A 14,801-nucleotide genomic window follows, 5' to 3' on the forward strand; every position below is an offset into this window, starting at 1 on the left:
CCAGGTTTCTTGTGGGAGGCCCACGAGGTTGTCCAAAGCTTCCCCTGGCAGAGATGCAAAGTGAAATGCTTCCTGACAGAGTTTTGGGGCAGCCTGGTTGCTTTGCCCTCGGCTCGGACACCTGATCCACAGCCCGATGTGGGATTTGCATTCTCCTGCCCCGTGCTCCCTGCCCAGGAGCTGTGCTCAACTGAATTAAAGCCACTTGGCCCCAGTGGAGACTGTCCACCTAGGGTCGTTCTCTGCCCATATCCCTCGATGCAGCTCAGTTGGGCAAGCGAGGAGCCCATGGAGGGATCCAACTCCTGGGGCCATCCTGGCCTTGTCTTGAAGCAGCTTGGCCATGAAGATGGGCAACCACTGCAAGAGCCCAGCTGCCCTTTCCCTGCCCTTTTTCCTGAGCTCATCGAAAGGTTCAATCTAAGGGCCATGCAGCCCGGGGCACAATCCTTCACACCGTCTCCTTGCTCCTGCCCAGAGTCCTGGCTCGGAGGTGTTCAGGTGGACAGGGCAGATGGAGCAGCCCATCCCCACTGAAGCACTGACTGCCAGTGAATACACGGTGTTCCCTCTCGATCTTGTACCATGCCTGGCATGACTTGTGTGCCCCGGTAGCTGTTGATGGCTCCCAGTGAGTCCCAGCCAGCAGCGAGGACACGCTCTTCTCCGTAGGCATCCCATGCCCGCCCACAGGGCTCTGATGAAGGAAGGAGGGAAAGAAGGACAGCAGGAAGGAGAGGGATGAGCTGGGTGCAGTGTGTGAGCCAGGCTGTGGGCAGAGAGAGCCGGGGACAGCGGGGAGGGGGGTGGTCCCTGCCGCCTTTCCCCCATTTACCTGGCTCTGGGGCATTTCTCTGCAGAAGGAGCGGTTCGTCAAACTCCTTGACCAGCTGCACAACTCGCTGCGGATCGACCTCTCCATGTACCGGGTAAGGTTACTGCTGTGCCTCAGTTTCTCTACCTGTCTAGTATGGTCTGAAACAACAGGTGGCTGTTTTCTCCCCCTCCACTTGTCCCTGTGAGATTTTTGTGTGCAACTCTGCTCGTTTCTTCCTCTTTGGCAGAACAACTTCCCCGCCAGCAGTCCCGAGAGGCTGCAGGATCTCAAGTCCACGGTGGATTTGCTGACCAGCATCACCTTCTTTCGGATGAAGGTATTGCTGGGGCCCCATTCACCCTGTCCCTCCAGTGGGGAGCCTGACCCTTGCTGGCCTCAATTCTTTGCAAGGTTGGGGTCGCGCTGGTGCTGCGGTAGCTGCCAGGTCACTGGCTGGGGCTGCGGGGCTGCCTCCAGCGCTGCTCCCTCCCTGCACATCCAGGTCCAGGAGCTGCAGAGCCCCCCACGAGCCAGCCAGGTGGTGAAGGACTGTGTGAAAGCCTGCCTCAACTCCACCTATGAGTACATCTTCAACAACTGTCACGAGCTGTACAGTCGCGAATACCAGACAGACCCGGTGCGTGGGGCAGGGGAGCTGGGATGCACTGGGATGCCAGGCGCTGCGGAGGGAACTCGCTGCCCCTGGCTGACCTTCCCCATCCCTTGCCCTTCTCCTTTGCGCAGTGCTCCTGGTCCCTCTCCAGAGCACTCAGCCCCATGCAGAATGAACTCCAAGACTTGAGCAGGGTTTAAGCCCTGCTGCTGGGGGGTTGAGACCGGGGCCAGACAAGGGAGGCTGTGTAGGGGCCTCCAGGGTGTTCCCAGAGCCCTCCTGCCTCCTTGTTAGCCCCACCACAAAATCAAGCCCTATGGGTGGGATGACCGGAGCCTCCACTGTGTCCCCATCACTCCAGACTAAGAAAGGCGAGGTGCCTCCCGAGGAGCAGGGCCCCAGCATCAAAAACCTGGACTTCTGGTCCAAGCTCATCACCCTGATAGTCTCCATTATCGAGGAGGACAAGAATTCCTACACACCCTGCCTGAACCAGTGAGTAGGTGCTGGGAAAGGGGACCCTGCTTTGCACCCAGGGGGATGCTTTAGTCCTTTGGAAGTGGGTTGTAACATCCATTCTACAGATGGGGAAACTGATGCAGGCGGGAGGTGTTGGGGGGACATATCTCCAAGTGGAGGGCTGGTCCACCCTGTTTCTGTGCTTTCCCCCGTTCCCAGGTTCCCCCAGGAACTGAATGTAGGGAAGATCAGTGCTGAGGTGATGTGGAACCTCTTTGCTCAGGACATGAAGTACGCGATGGAGGGTGAGTCTGCCCCCACCGCCCAAGCCGAGTGGGGAACCAGGCAGGAGTCGCACTCTGCTCCCACCTCGCCTCTTCCCTGGGCAAACCCATTTCACCCTCTCATCAACACAATGCCTGGCTTAAATCCCACCCAAGAAGCACTTCCATCTTCACCCCATTACCCTGGCATCCCCAGAGCTGCCCTTGGGGCAGCTGCCCCCCAGGTTTGGGGCTTGAAGCAACCCCCTGGTGCACTCGCCTTCCCTGTGCAGAGCACGACAAGCACCGCCTGTGCAAGAGCGCAGACTACATGAACCTGCACTTCAAGGTGAAGTGGCTGTACAACGAGTATGTCACGGAGCTGCCCTCCTTCAAGAGCCGTGTGCCCGAGTACCCTGCGTGAGTGCAGCTCTTGAGGGGGCCAGGGAGGGGGTGCTTGTGCCCCGGGGGCTGGCTGGCCTCACCGGGGACGGGCCTCTCTTCCAGCTGGTTTGAGCCCTTTGTTATCCAGTGGCTGGATGAGAACGAAGAGGTGTCGCGGGATTTCCTGCATGGAGCGCTGGAGCGGGACAAAAAGGATGGGGTATGAACAGGGCTGTCAGCGTGCGTAGGAGCCGCAGCCAGGAGTTGGCTTGGGGTTTGTTCCTTCATGCCCAGTGTGTCCCCATTGGGACCAAAATCTCCCTTCCCTGCCTCCTGCTGACACTGTATCTCCCCTGCCCCCCAGTTCCAGCAGACGTCAGAGCACGCACTCTTCTCTTGCTCCGTGGTGGATGTCTTCTCCCAGCTCAACCAGAGCTTCGAGATCATCAAGAAGCTTGAGTGCCCTGACCCCCAGATTGTTGGGCACTACATGCGAAGGTTTGCTAAGGTGGGCAGCTGCCAGGGTGGGGGCCACTGGGCCAGCAGCACCCCTGGGAACCCAGTCCTAGCCCTGGGACTCCTGGGCTCTTTGCCATCTCCCATCCAGCTACAGGCAGTGGCATAGGGCACAGATTGCACCACCTCTAACAGCAATGCTCAAGTGAACATGCTGCCGAAAGACCCTATAGCTCTCCCAGCTTTGCTAGCACAGAAGATTAGCTAATTAATGAGTTAATTGGTTAATTAATATTGATTAATTAAGTGCCACTGGCTTGCTGCAGTGTGGAGGGAGTTGTATGCAGGTTTGATGGCTGATGCTTTTTCAGTGGTGCTGCCTGTGGAGATCAGGTGTGCTGGATCTGGCTGCTGTGCCCATGCAGCTCCTGTTGCATCTGTGGGGCCAGAGGGTTTAGAGGTCCCAAGGTGTACTCATGCATTGGGTTGTTTTACTGCTATGGGACTCATGGTCTCCTTCCTCCTCTTTACTGCTTTCTGGGTGGGTCCCATCTCTCATCTGGCTGCAGACCATCAGCAATGTGCTACTCCAGTATGCTGAGATTATCTCCAAGGATTTCGCCTCGTACTGCTCAAAGGAGAAGGAGAAAGTGGTGATGTATCTCCCTTCTGCTTGTCACCTGCCTGGGGCTGCCAGGAAGCACTGTTCCCATGTGGTGACCTCAGCCATCACCTCAGCTCCAGAGCTGGTCCCCATGATGCAGATCCTGTCCTTGGTCTATGATGACAGCCCCTGAAATGCTGCTAAGGAGGCCCCTGTGCCATGTTGTTATTGTGTCCCCCAGTGCAGGGTGGGAGGGACCTGGGGCGGTGGGTAGCCGTTCCAGCTACATCTGTTGGTGCTGACCTCCCTGTCCATCCCACCCCTCCAGCCCTGCATCCTTATGAACAACATCCAGCAGCTCCGTGTCCAGCTCGAGAAGATGTTTGAAGCCATGGGTGGGAAGGAGGTGCGTATTGGGGTTCTCCAGGAGGGAGTCCTGTGGAGTGGCTGGACCAGTCCCTTCTTCCCAGAGGCAGCACCTTCCCTGGCTCTGCAGTGCTGGGAGTAGACCCTGGTTTCTCACTCCTGTATGGGCTTGTCCTGTCCCACACTGTGGCACCCTGCTCTCCTACCACGTCAGATGACAGGAGTGCTCCACCCTGCCCAGGGCTGCATTTGGGGTGCAGAGACCTCCCCCAGGGCTGGACCAGGCACCTGATGGCTTCTCCTGTCTCTCCAGCTGGATACAGAAGCCAGTGATATCCTCAAGGAACTGCAGGTGAAACTCAACAATGTCCTGGATGAGCTGAGCCGAGTCTTTGCCACCAGGTACACCTGGGCAAGAGAGTACAGGTGGTGGGCCAAGGAAAGGTTTGGGGGTCCAGGAGCTGCAGCTGGGGCCAGGCTGGGGGCTCCGCTTAGCCAAGCGGGTCCTGGTCACAGCCATGGGGGATGCTGAGCTGCCTGGCTGTTGTGGTCCGCAGTTTCCAACCGCACATTGAGGAGTGCGTGAAGCAGATGGGTGACATCCTGGGCCAGGTGAAGGGCACCGGCAATGTCCCTGCCAGCACCTGCAGTAGTGTTGCGCAGGATGCTGACAACGTCCTGCAGCCCATCATGGACCTCCTGGACAGCAAGTGAGTGTGGGAGGCAACGGGGACACCCACTCTCCCCAATGCCCTTGACCTGCCCTGGGAGTGCGGGGGACCTGCAGGGTCAGGGTGACAGGGTAAGGGATGGCATCGGGGTGCCGTGCCAGGACCTTCAGCCCTGTCCCCTCTCTGCAGCCTGACGCTCTTTGCCAAGATCTGTGAGAAGACAGTGCTGAAGCGGGTGCTGAAGGAGCTCTGGAAGCTCGTGATGAACACAATGGAGAAGACCATCGTCCTGCCCCCGCTCACTGATCAGACGGTGAGTGACAGGGAGGGGGACTGTGGACAGGAGGCCCTGGAGCCGACATTCAGGTGACTGATTTGGGCCAGTGTGGGACATTGTTGGCCAGGCGCCTTCACTGGCTGCTGAGGGGGTATGGACTTCAGCAGGCCACTCCAGACCTACCCCCAGCTCATGGCCAGGGCTGGGATGGAGAAGAGAAAGGTCATCCTTGACCCAGGTGCCCGAAGCAGCCTGGTCCCTGTGCCGAGAGGTGAATCAGGAGGCTCTTGGAGCGCAGGAAGCCACCGCACGTCAGCCTTGCTGTGGGGCTGGGGTTCCTTGAGGAGCAGGGACGGGGTTCCTGGGGACTGGGGTGATGTGGGGATGGGGGGGGCGTGTCCCTGTAGCAGGGCTGAACTCTTCCTTGCTAATGGGCTGAACAGGCTCTAAGGGAGCAGAACAAAGCCCAGGGAATGGTCCCTCCTCAGGAGGAGTTTGTCTACAGGCTTTGAGGCTCCGTATCGCAGTGCTGTGTGTCTGTCCTCCCTGCACAGAGCCATGCACCCCAAAACTTTCCAGGGTAGCTGATCCCTTGGGGTTGGGCAGGGAAGAGTGACACCAAGGGCTTTGAGTCAGCCACACACCTGTCCCTGTCACTCTCAGTGGCTTTAGTCACTGTCACAAAGCTGGTCTCAGGCTCTTGCTTGGAGTCCCTGGAGCCATCGGCTGCTGTGTCGCTTTTCTGGGGCTGTGGGGCTTCTTGTGCTGTGGCAGTAAGGGACAGAGCATTGGTGACTTGTCAGACCTCAGTGGTGCCACCTCACTGGCACCTTGTCACAGCCCAGAGCCTGGCTCAGGTCAGCCCTGTGTTGCTCCCAGCCAGGCTCATACACCCTTGGCCAAAGGTGGCCAAATCCAGCAGGAGCCCTGATGCCACTGGGTCCCAGTTGCCACCCCAGTCCCTATCTCTGTCCCTTTGTGGCCATGTGTAGCTATGCCATGTTCTGGAGGCAGCGGGCCCTGTGCTGAGGGCAGAGAAGGTGGTGTGGACATGTTGGATCTGTCAGGTGATTTTCCTGAGGGGAGGCAGCCCCTGGAGGAGGCTGTGCTGGGGCTGGTCCCTAGGACAGTCCCCTGGTGGCTCTGGGCTGCAGCCTGGGGGTGGCTGGGCACGCTGGTGGCGTGGGAGCTGTGTGTCAGAGCTGAACGCCGAGTGGGGTCTGCCAGCTGCCTGGAGCTGAGCTCCCCTGGGGCAGAGCCCCCTGCCACAGTATGGAAAGACTAGGTAGCTTGGGATGGGGCCACTTCGGGTCTGGTGGCGCTGTGGCGCTGGTGGCAGGGCGTTGACACTGAGTACTGTGGCACATCAGATGGGGGACAACTCTGCTGTCTCTCCTGGCTGGTGGAGGGGTGATACCCAGCCATCGGGCAGCTGGGGCTGGGGAGGATGGAGGATGGGACCGACACTCATGTCATGGTTGTTCTCTCCAATTGCTCTGCTCACCCTCTCAATGGCAGATGATTGTAAGTACGGCAGCTCCCTGTCTGTCTGTCTGTCTGCTGTGTGTCGGTCCTGGCCTCGCCGGTTTTTGTCTTGTGTGGCTGCCCGCGCCCTGCCCACACCCTCCTCCAGCTCCCAACTTGGTCCATCTCTGTGGTCCCCATCCTCGTGCTGCCTGCTTGGCACTGGCTCCTGGTGGGCACTTGCTCACGGCCCCAGCTGGGTTTCGGGCGGGGTGGAAAGGTCCTGGACAGGTTCACAGCGCCTGGATGTGGAGAGATGCAAGGGTCAGTGATGGGATGGGAGGGGACGGTGATGAGGCAGTGCCATGTAATCAGGGACAGCCAAACCCAGGCTGATCCTATCTTCTTGCTCTGTGCTGAGGGTGAGAGAGGCCACTGGAGACAGGAGCAGAGGGAGTGGCATGTGCTGGGCAGTCAGGGCTGCTCTTCCTGACCCCTTGTGCCTCAGTTTCCCCTTGAGGCCCTGGCTGAGGTGTGGCTATGGTACAGGCTGAAGGCAGAGGCTTTTCCTGCCTGTAGAGAGGAGCATCTCGCTGGGACATGAGGGTCTCTGGCTCAGCAATGGGGCAGGTTGCTGGCACGAGTTGTGGGACTTTTTTCCCTGGTCAGGATATAGCCCTGGGAGCCCCAGCTCCTGAGTTCCCTTCTCAACATCACTGCTGGGTCCTTGCATGGCTTTGACTGAGCAGTTTCCTTTTGTCATCTTCTGCTCAGTCGGTGGCCATGGGCTTATGTCCCATGGAGCAAGAGAAGGGTCACATCCACCCCCAATCCTGCCCCCACCCCTGCTTTGACTGCGGGCACCTTGGTGAGGAGGAGCAGTGGTGTGGGCACTCGTGGTTGGGCGCTGGATGCCAATCCCTGCGGGGACAAACGCCCATCCCATGTCCCCCAACACCTTTTGTTTCCAACAGCAGCGTTTGGAAAGACCCTGGGGGCAACCTTGGGCTGAGCCTCCCCTCAGACCTCATAGGGACCCCATGTCCCAGCCTTGCTGAGGCTGCTGGGGGGCTGGGGTGGTAGTCTGCCCTATGGGATACAAAGTCCTTTTGTTCACCCATCACCTTGTGCCTCAGTTCCCTCCAGGGCAAGAAACCCTCCTGGCAGCCTGCTTGGCCCTAACTGTGCTGCTTGTCCCTTCCGCAGGCTTCTCTGCCAGCTGAACCCCCGGCTAACCTCTCCTGATTCAGATGTGCCCCAGCCCCGCTGGTTAAGAACTCCCCTTGTGGCACTGCTGCCCCATTTTACACCATTTCTTTTGCAGCTGCTGAGGCCTGTGTCAGTGCAGGGTTGTCACTGAGCCCAGCGCTGCATGGACCAGAACTCTGCGTGCAAACTCCAACCACAGCTGCCCCTTCCACGCTCCCTCCCCAGGGCTGTGAGCATCTTCCAGAGCTGGAGGAGAATGTGGAGATACCAAAGGCTGCCCACAGAGTGCCCACTGGCTCCTGCCTCCCTGTATCCCAGTGGGAAATAGTCCCCCATGGGGTCAGCATCCCTGGAGCCCAGCAGGGGCCAACTACCCATAAGCCCAGAATCCCAGTGGGGGGACCAGTTCCCCATCAGTGCAATATCTTGCATTCCAGTGGAGACCAGTTGGCCCAGCACTCCAAAGACACCAGTCCCTCACTGACCCAGCAACCTTCTGGGGTCCAGTTCCGCACTAACCCAGGATCCCAGTGGGGACCAGTCCCCTATAGGCCCAGCAGCCCAACAGGGGCCAGTTCCTCATTGGCTCTGGCTGTACTTTAGGAGTTCAGTGATGTCCTTGCCGCCAGCCTGCAGCCACCCCATGGGCCCAGACTTGCCCTTGCACCCCCCCATGTCCCACCCCATGCTGTCCCCCCACCCCCTCACTCAACCTCTGACATTGCTTCTACAGGGCACGCTCTTGAGAAAACATGGCAAGGGGACAGAGAAGGTAAATAGCTGTGGGTTCTGTGTGTGTCATCACCCCGTGGCCACACTTGTGGCCCCACACCTGCGTACTGTGAAGGTCCAGGCTTGTCCGTGCTTCTTCTGTCGTGCTGTCTGGATGTGCCGTTGCCTGTGTGGCGTGTTGTTGTGTTAGGTGTGCCGTGTTGTCCAGGACGTGCTGCCTGTGTGCAGGATGGGGGCAGGGACCTGTTCCTGTGTGTCGCCGGGGGTAGGGAGCAGGTGTCGTGTCGTGTTTAGTTCCCGTGGGTGTGTATGTGGGGTGTTACCCATCTCCGGACAGGCATGTGGGATGCTGCCCCACGGTGCTCAGCACCCCTCCAGGTGCCTGGGTGGGACAGCATGGGGACAGAGTACCCAGGCATGGGAGATCCCGGGCACAGACCTGTCCCACCGTTGGGGGCTCAGGAAGAGGTGACCCCCAGGATGCTGAGCCATGCTGGGGCTGTGTGGGGCACACTGGGGGCCATGGGGCTGCTGAGATCCTCTGGAACTCTGAGCCTGCTTCCCCGTGATTCTTGAGGGGGCCTCAGCAAGGCTCGCTGAGCCCCAAAACTTGCCAAAAGGGCTTTCTCCAGGCATATGGGCTCTGAGTGCTCCCCACTGCCAGGTCCAGCAGAGCCTTCCAAGCTGCCCACTCTCAAACCCCAGCTTTTAGGAAAGGACATGCCAGCATTGACTGGGCAATGCCTGCGCCTCCCCCTGGCTCTCGCCTCCTCTCGCAGGGGACACAGGGTCCTGCTCCATTTACCTGACAGTGCTGGGCAAGCTGCTTTCCCCCATCTGCTGCTATTTTCCCAGCCCCAAACAAGGAGGGGAGCAAGCCTGCCCTTGTTTGGGAAGAGGCATGGAAGGATCATCACAGGTTCACCAGCAAGTGTACAGGGCTGAGCCTTTGCAGGTGTGAACTGGTGCCAAACCAGTGGCACCAGCAGAGAACTGGGCATAGCCAGAGGAGAGTACAGGGCCAGAGCCCCCACGGCTAGGGGATGTGGGGGGCCTGGGCCCACGGCTGGCTGCTGCTGGGGCCACCAGTAACTGTCCCTTGCTGTTCTCTTCCAGAGCAGGGTGAAGCTGCCCAGTCACACTGAAGTAAGAACATGGCTCTTCTGCTCCCTGTTTGGCTCTGGTTCCTTCTCTTGCATCCTCCCTGTCCCGTGTGCTGTGGGGTGGTCTCAGCTTAGTACAGTGCCCCATCACGCTCTATCTGGGTGACACTAGTGTCCCCATCTCCCAGCCTATTCACTGGTGGGGATAGACAGGGACAGCAAGGGAAGGATTAATGGGACAGAACTCGGAGGGAGCACAAAGGGTTAATGGGGGGTACAAAAATGAGGACATGGTGGGGGGAAGGTCCCTGAGGAAGGTAACAGTCAGTGGGATAGATGCTGGGGTTTCTCATTGTCAGGAAGAACTGAAGCTACTGGTACTGGGAGAGGGAAGGAGGTGGGAATCGCTGGCTCTTCCCCACTGGGCCCCAGTTTACCCAGTTGCATGTTGCACTCCGGAGGGCTTGAGAAGCGAAACTTGCACTCGGCCTGGTAAGCGGATGCCAGACCAGGGAGGTGAGCAGGATCTGCTTGTGCCATGGGGCTGCATCCCCAGGAGCTATAGGATGGCTTCATGGCCCCTGCCCATGTGGGTGGCAGGGCACAGAGCAGGTGAGGGCGGTCAGGGTCTCCCTGCTGTGTTCCCTGGGGCTGGAAGGGACCGGGAACCTCCCTGGATCTGGGCAGGAGTCCATGTGGCAGAGGGGTGTTTGACTTGGCTGCCAGCGCTATGGGGTACGGGGGGACCACGCCACATCCTTCCCATGCCCACTGTCCCCCTATACTTGCTCTCTGCTCCCCCTGCCCAATGTCATATGGTTGTCCATGTGGCAAGTGATGTGCCATTCTGGGCTCTGTTGGATGCAGAAGCAGATGCTTGGGCACCACAGGGAACAGGATGGGACCTTTGGGCCAAGCTGTTTGTGCTGAGCAGGGTGTGAGGTCTCTGATGCCAGGGTGATGTCCTATGCTGCAGTTCCCCAAGCCCCCAGCCACACACCTGTGCTGAGAACTTGGAGGCTGGATAGGGGCTGCAGCAGCCCCCTGCACCTGCATCACCGTGCCTGGCATGGCTGTTGGCCGCTGTGGCTCTCTGAGGAGGACCCCTCTGCTCCCTGGAGCATGGGGGGAGCTGGGGGAGCCCATGGAGCCACAGAAAACTCCTGGCACCCTGTGCCCAGCCTGACCATGGCAAACCCAGCCTGGCCACTCACCAGGGCTGTTCCTGTCTCTTTGGTCTCTGCAGGGCACACAGATGATTTTCAATGCAGCCAAGGAGCTGGGGCAGCTCTCCAAGCTGAAGGTGAGGGCTGGGGACGGGGGAGTTGGGGGAGGCAGGTGGTCTGAGCTCCTCTCTGTGCAAGGGTGGGGGACACTTTGCACACTGGCATTGGCACTGTGGCAAGGACCCCACCAGTGCTGGTTTGCTGGCACAGCTGGGGTGAGGGAAGTGGGGCCCAGTCCCATGCTGAGACCAGAATTTGTGCTGTGCAGGACCACATGGTGCGGGAGGAAGCCAAGAGCCTGACCCCAAAGCAATGTGCAGTGGTGGAGCTGGCGCTGGACACTATCAAGGTAAGGGCACCCTGGGGTACAAAGTGGTGCCCCTGAGGGCGCTAGCCCCGAGGTACACACATGGGAGGGCACTGAGGGGCCTCCAATAGAGCTGCTGAGGATGCAGTGGCTGTCTCCCCCCTCCAGCAATACTTCCATGCCGGCGGTGTGGGGCTAAAGAAGACGTTCCTGGAGAAGAGCCCTGACCTGCAGTCGCTGCGCTATGCTCTGTCCCTCTACACCCAGGCCACTGACCTTCTCATCAAAACATTTGTGCAGACCCAGGCTTCGCAGGGTAGGATGCACTGCCCTGGACCCCCACCTGGGCCCCCTGTCCCCACACATGGGCTCATCTGCCCCATGGCCAGGGCCCTACCCTGGGGATCCCAGCCAGGGTCACAGAGGGGTGGGAGGGGTGGGTGGGAAGGGAAGGGCTTTTTGCTCCCATGGTTTGCAGGTGAAGAGGGGCCATGGGTACTCAGCGGCAACCTGGCACCCCCAAGTCCCCCACCAGCAAGAAGAGTGTGACGGTCATGGGCCATCACATAGTGCCCTAGCCAGGCTTGTCTGTGTCCTTGGGGAGTGGGATGTGCTTTTGCTGTCTGTGCATCTCCTGCAAGGGACATATGTCCTGTCTGTGCCTCCTGTGCCAGCCATGTTGGGGGTGTGGGGTTGGGTGTGGTGGGTGCCAGCACCCCTGGGTCCCTCGGGCCTGGCCCCAGGACCCCTGGGCTCAGAGCTGGGTGGTGCCTGGTACTCCCGTGTTGCTGCAGTGTTGTCCGGATGCTCGGTCATCCATCTGTCTGCGAGATCTGATCTTTCTTTCTCTCTCTTTGTTTTTTCCCCCCTTTCACTGTTCCCGTTCCCCACACGTTGTCTCCTTCCTCCTCTCTTCGTCTACTCTGTGCCGTGTCTCTGTCTCTTTCTCTCTCCTTCCCACTAGTTCATGGTGGGAAAGGTATTAGGTTTACCCTTAGTGAAGAAATTTATCCTGAGAAGGGTACGTGTGCTGCTCGTCCACCCTGCACCTGCCTGCTGCCGCCAGCCTGGGCCAGTAACAGTCCTGGCACTGCGGGCCAGGGTGGCCAGGAGCCCTGTCCCAGCACTGCTGGCCTTGGGGACCCCTGGTGTGGGCAGAGCTGGAGCTTTCTGTCCACAGACTCACACTCCCAGGGCTGCTTTGAGCTGAATTGGGAGGAACGGTGCTCAGCCATATTGACTACCCCTGAGACTGGGGCAGGGGTCCATGCCCCATGGAAATAGGGGTGTCTGCCTTCCCTTGCAAGCTCTGGGCACCCCACATTGTCCCCAGTGCTGCTTCCTGGGTGTGGGCACCTGCCACAACCTCCTTACAAGCTGGGGAGCTTTCTTCTTGGCACACGTGGCCCCAGGGGAGGCCATGGCTATGTCCCCCACCATCCACCCTGCTGCTAAAAGGACCATTACTAGCCTTGCTCCGGTGAGCTCCGTCCACCTGCCGAGGGGCGTGAGGAATGAGCCCAGCTCCAAGGTCCCTGCTTGGCCTCCATTGCACCCCGCCAGAGGGGCCAGGACTGCACTCTGTGCTTGGCCTCCTGTACCCAGACCCAACCCCTCACCCACCATTGCCTCCATTTCGGCTCAGCATGCGGCGCTGCCCGGGTGGTGGGTGCCTGGGGGAATGGGGTTCTGGGAGTGGGGTGGAGGATGAAGGTGGATGAAGAGGAGAGGGGAGTTGTGCCATCACCAGCCTCCCCCCAGCCTGGCACCCTTGTGTTGGGCCCATGCAGTGACACAGGGGCATGTGTCCTCCTTTGCACTATTTCTACACTGGGAGCTTTCTGCTGAGCTTGGTTTGATCTCCTTGGCCCTCTCTGACCCACAGAGCCTGTCTCTCTGCCTTGCACCCCTTCCTTCACCTATGGGTGCATGCACAGCTTTTCTGGGGGGTGGGGGGAGGTGGTAAGCTGGGCTGTTGGTTGTTGGTCACCTGAGCTCCCCAGACTCAAGGACCCCAGGGCTTGATGTGGTCCCTGACATGGAAGGAATTCAAGAGGGGGCAGGTCAGCCCTGAGCCCCTGGCAGGGCCATGGCTGCCCTGTGGCACAAGGGCCAGAGCAGGTCCCTCCTGCCCCGCGCTCTGCTGATGCCCTTTGCCACACACCAAGTACTGACATGCCCCTCCCTGTGCCCACAGTAGAGGCAACTGGGCCCCTGTGCCCCTGCCTAGTCCCACCCAGGCACTTCAGCCCCTGCCTGGGCGAGGGAGGCTCGCTGGGGTGGGATGACAAAGAGCCAGCCTCGTGCTGGGAATGTCCTGCCATACCCCAGCCCAGCCTGGTGCCAGCCTCAGCCATCCTTGACAGTTGCTGCACCCATGCTGCTGTCCCCAGAACTCTTTGGCAGAGGCCATGTTGGGCCAAATCCTACTGCCCACCACCTCCTGCCCTATGGTGGGTGACCTGCCTCCTCCAGTGGGGTTGGTGGTGCGCAGAGGACATCTGGGACACAAGGGTGGAACAGGCTCTCATGTCTCTTCCATTTGCCCACACAGGCTCGGGTGTGGATGACCCAGTTGGGGAGGTGTCTATCCACGTGGAGCTCTTCACCCACCCTGGCACTGGAGAACACAAAGTCACCGTCAAAGGTGGGTTCTGCAGCTGGGATGCCACAGTTGGGCAGGTGGCAATGCCCCATGAACCTCACTTGCCCCGTCCTTGCAGTGGTGGCTGCAAGTGATCTCAAGTGGCAGACATCGGGCATCTTCCGGCCCTTCATCGAGGTCAACATCATTGGGCCCCACCTCAGTGACAAGAAGAGGAAATTCGCCACCAAATCCAAAAACAACAGCTGGGCCCCCAAGTACAATGAGAGTTTCCAGTTGTGAGTAGCACCATGGGAATGGGGATGTGGGGCTGGGCTGGGAGATGTGTCCCCCCAATGTGGAGACCCTCTCCTCCTTGTGTCAGCCAGTGAGTTTTCTTGTCCCCCAGGGGATATTCTAGATGTTTTTTCATTGGTAAAAGCAGGGATTGAGGAAACAAACCACACACCAACCCCCCCAACCCAAAGATGCTTTTTAAAAGTTTTTTAGGGGCAGTGGGGAGGTGGCAGTCATACAGGGTGCTGACACAGAGCCAGGGGGCCTGGGAGTGTGACCCTCCTTTTCCAACACTGCCCATCCCTTGGGCCCCCACAGCACACTGGGGACGGAGACGGGTCCTGAGTGCTACGAGCTGCAGGTGTGTGTGAAGGATTACTGCTTCGCCCGGGAGGACCGGACAGTGGGCATCGCTGTCCTGCAGCTCCGTGACATCCTGCAGCGACCTGGCTGCGCCTGCTGGCTGCCCCTGGGCCGCCGAATCCACATGGATGACACTGGCCTCACTGTCCTCCGCATCCTTTCGCAACGCAACAATGATGAGGTGGCCAAGGAGTTCGTCAAGCTCAAGTCGGACACACGCTCAGCTGAGGAGGGCAGTAGTTAAACCCCTCCCAGCCCCCAGCCCTCTCCCCCTGCTCTTGGCCCCTTTTCTACAGGAGGCTCCAGCCATGTATAAGCCATAAGAGCAGCCACAAGAGGAGTCTCCTTCCTGGCCCTGGTGTGGGTGAGGGGGCAACATGGCTGCAGTGACGGACTCACTGCTGTCCCTCCCTTGGCCAGACTGGCTGGGTGACAGCAGTGCAGAGCACAGCCATTCCCCCATCCCACCCCAACGAGAAGGTGCTGGGGCTGGTGGGGCTGCAGGGAAGGGCTGGACCCCAGACTGGGTGATGGGACAGATCTTCCCAGCCTGAGATGGAGGAACTCCAGTGGCCCATCTCTGACCCTACCCTGTCCTACCCAGCC

General features: G+C 59.6%; 1 protein-coding gene across 1 annotated transcript in view; it reads left to right on the forward strand.

Annotated features, from left to right (window-relative positions):
* Positions 1-14,439, forward strand: part of UNC13A (unc-13 homolog A) — a 34,548-nt gene extending 20,109 nt beyond the window's left edge. Inside the window, exons 24-46 of the mRNA XM_065652306.1 lie at positions 861-929; positions 1,065-1,154; positions 1,320-1,454; positions 1,792-1,925; positions 2,109-2,194; positions 2,446-2,572; positions 2,660-2,756; positions 2,901-3,044; positions 3,562-3,645; positions 3,925-4,002; positions 4,276-4,364; positions 4,520-4,672; positions 4,823-4,946; positions 6,429-6,434; positions 8,317-8,355; positions 9,432-9,461; positions 10,665-10,721; positions 10,913-10,993; positions 11,120-11,267; positions 11,916-11,972; positions 13,506-13,598; positions 13,675-13,834; positions 14,151-14,439. Of these exons, the coding sequence (XP_065508378.1) occupies positions 861-929; positions 1,065-1,154; positions 1,320-1,454; positions 1,792-1,925; positions 2,109-2,194; positions 2,446-2,572; positions 2,660-2,756; positions 2,901-3,044; positions 3,562-3,645; positions 3,925-4,002; positions 4,276-4,364; positions 4,520-4,672; positions 4,823-4,946; positions 6,429-6,434; positions 8,317-8,355; positions 9,432-9,461; positions 10,665-10,721; positions 10,913-10,993; positions 11,120-11,267; positions 11,916-11,972; positions 13,506-13,598; positions 13,675-13,834; positions 14,151-14,439 (2,370 nt within the window). The remainder of the gene's footprint in view (positions 1-860; positions 930-1,064; positions 1,155-1,319; positions 1,455-1,791; positions 1,926-2,108; positions 2,195-2,445; positions 2,573-2,659; positions 2,757-2,900; positions 3,045-3,561; positions 3,646-3,924; positions 4,003-4,275; positions 4,365-4,519; positions 4,673-4,822; positions 4,947-6,428; positions 6,435-8,316; positions 8,356-9,431; positions 9,462-10,664; positions 10,722-10,912; positions 10,994-11,119; positions 11,268-11,915; positions 11,973-13,505; positions 13,599-13,674; positions 13,835-14,150) is intronic.
* The last annotated feature ends 362 nt before the right edge of the window (positions 14,440-14,801 follow it).

This window comes from Caloenas nicobarica, chromosome 27 (genome assembly GCF_036013445.1).
Source record: "Caloenas nicobarica isolate bCalNic1 chromosome 27, bCalNic1.hap1, whole genome shotgun sequence".
In the NCBI taxonomy this organism is placed as follows: Eukaryota; Metazoa; Chordata; class Aves; order Columbiformes; family Columbidae; genus Caloenas; species Caloenas nicobarica.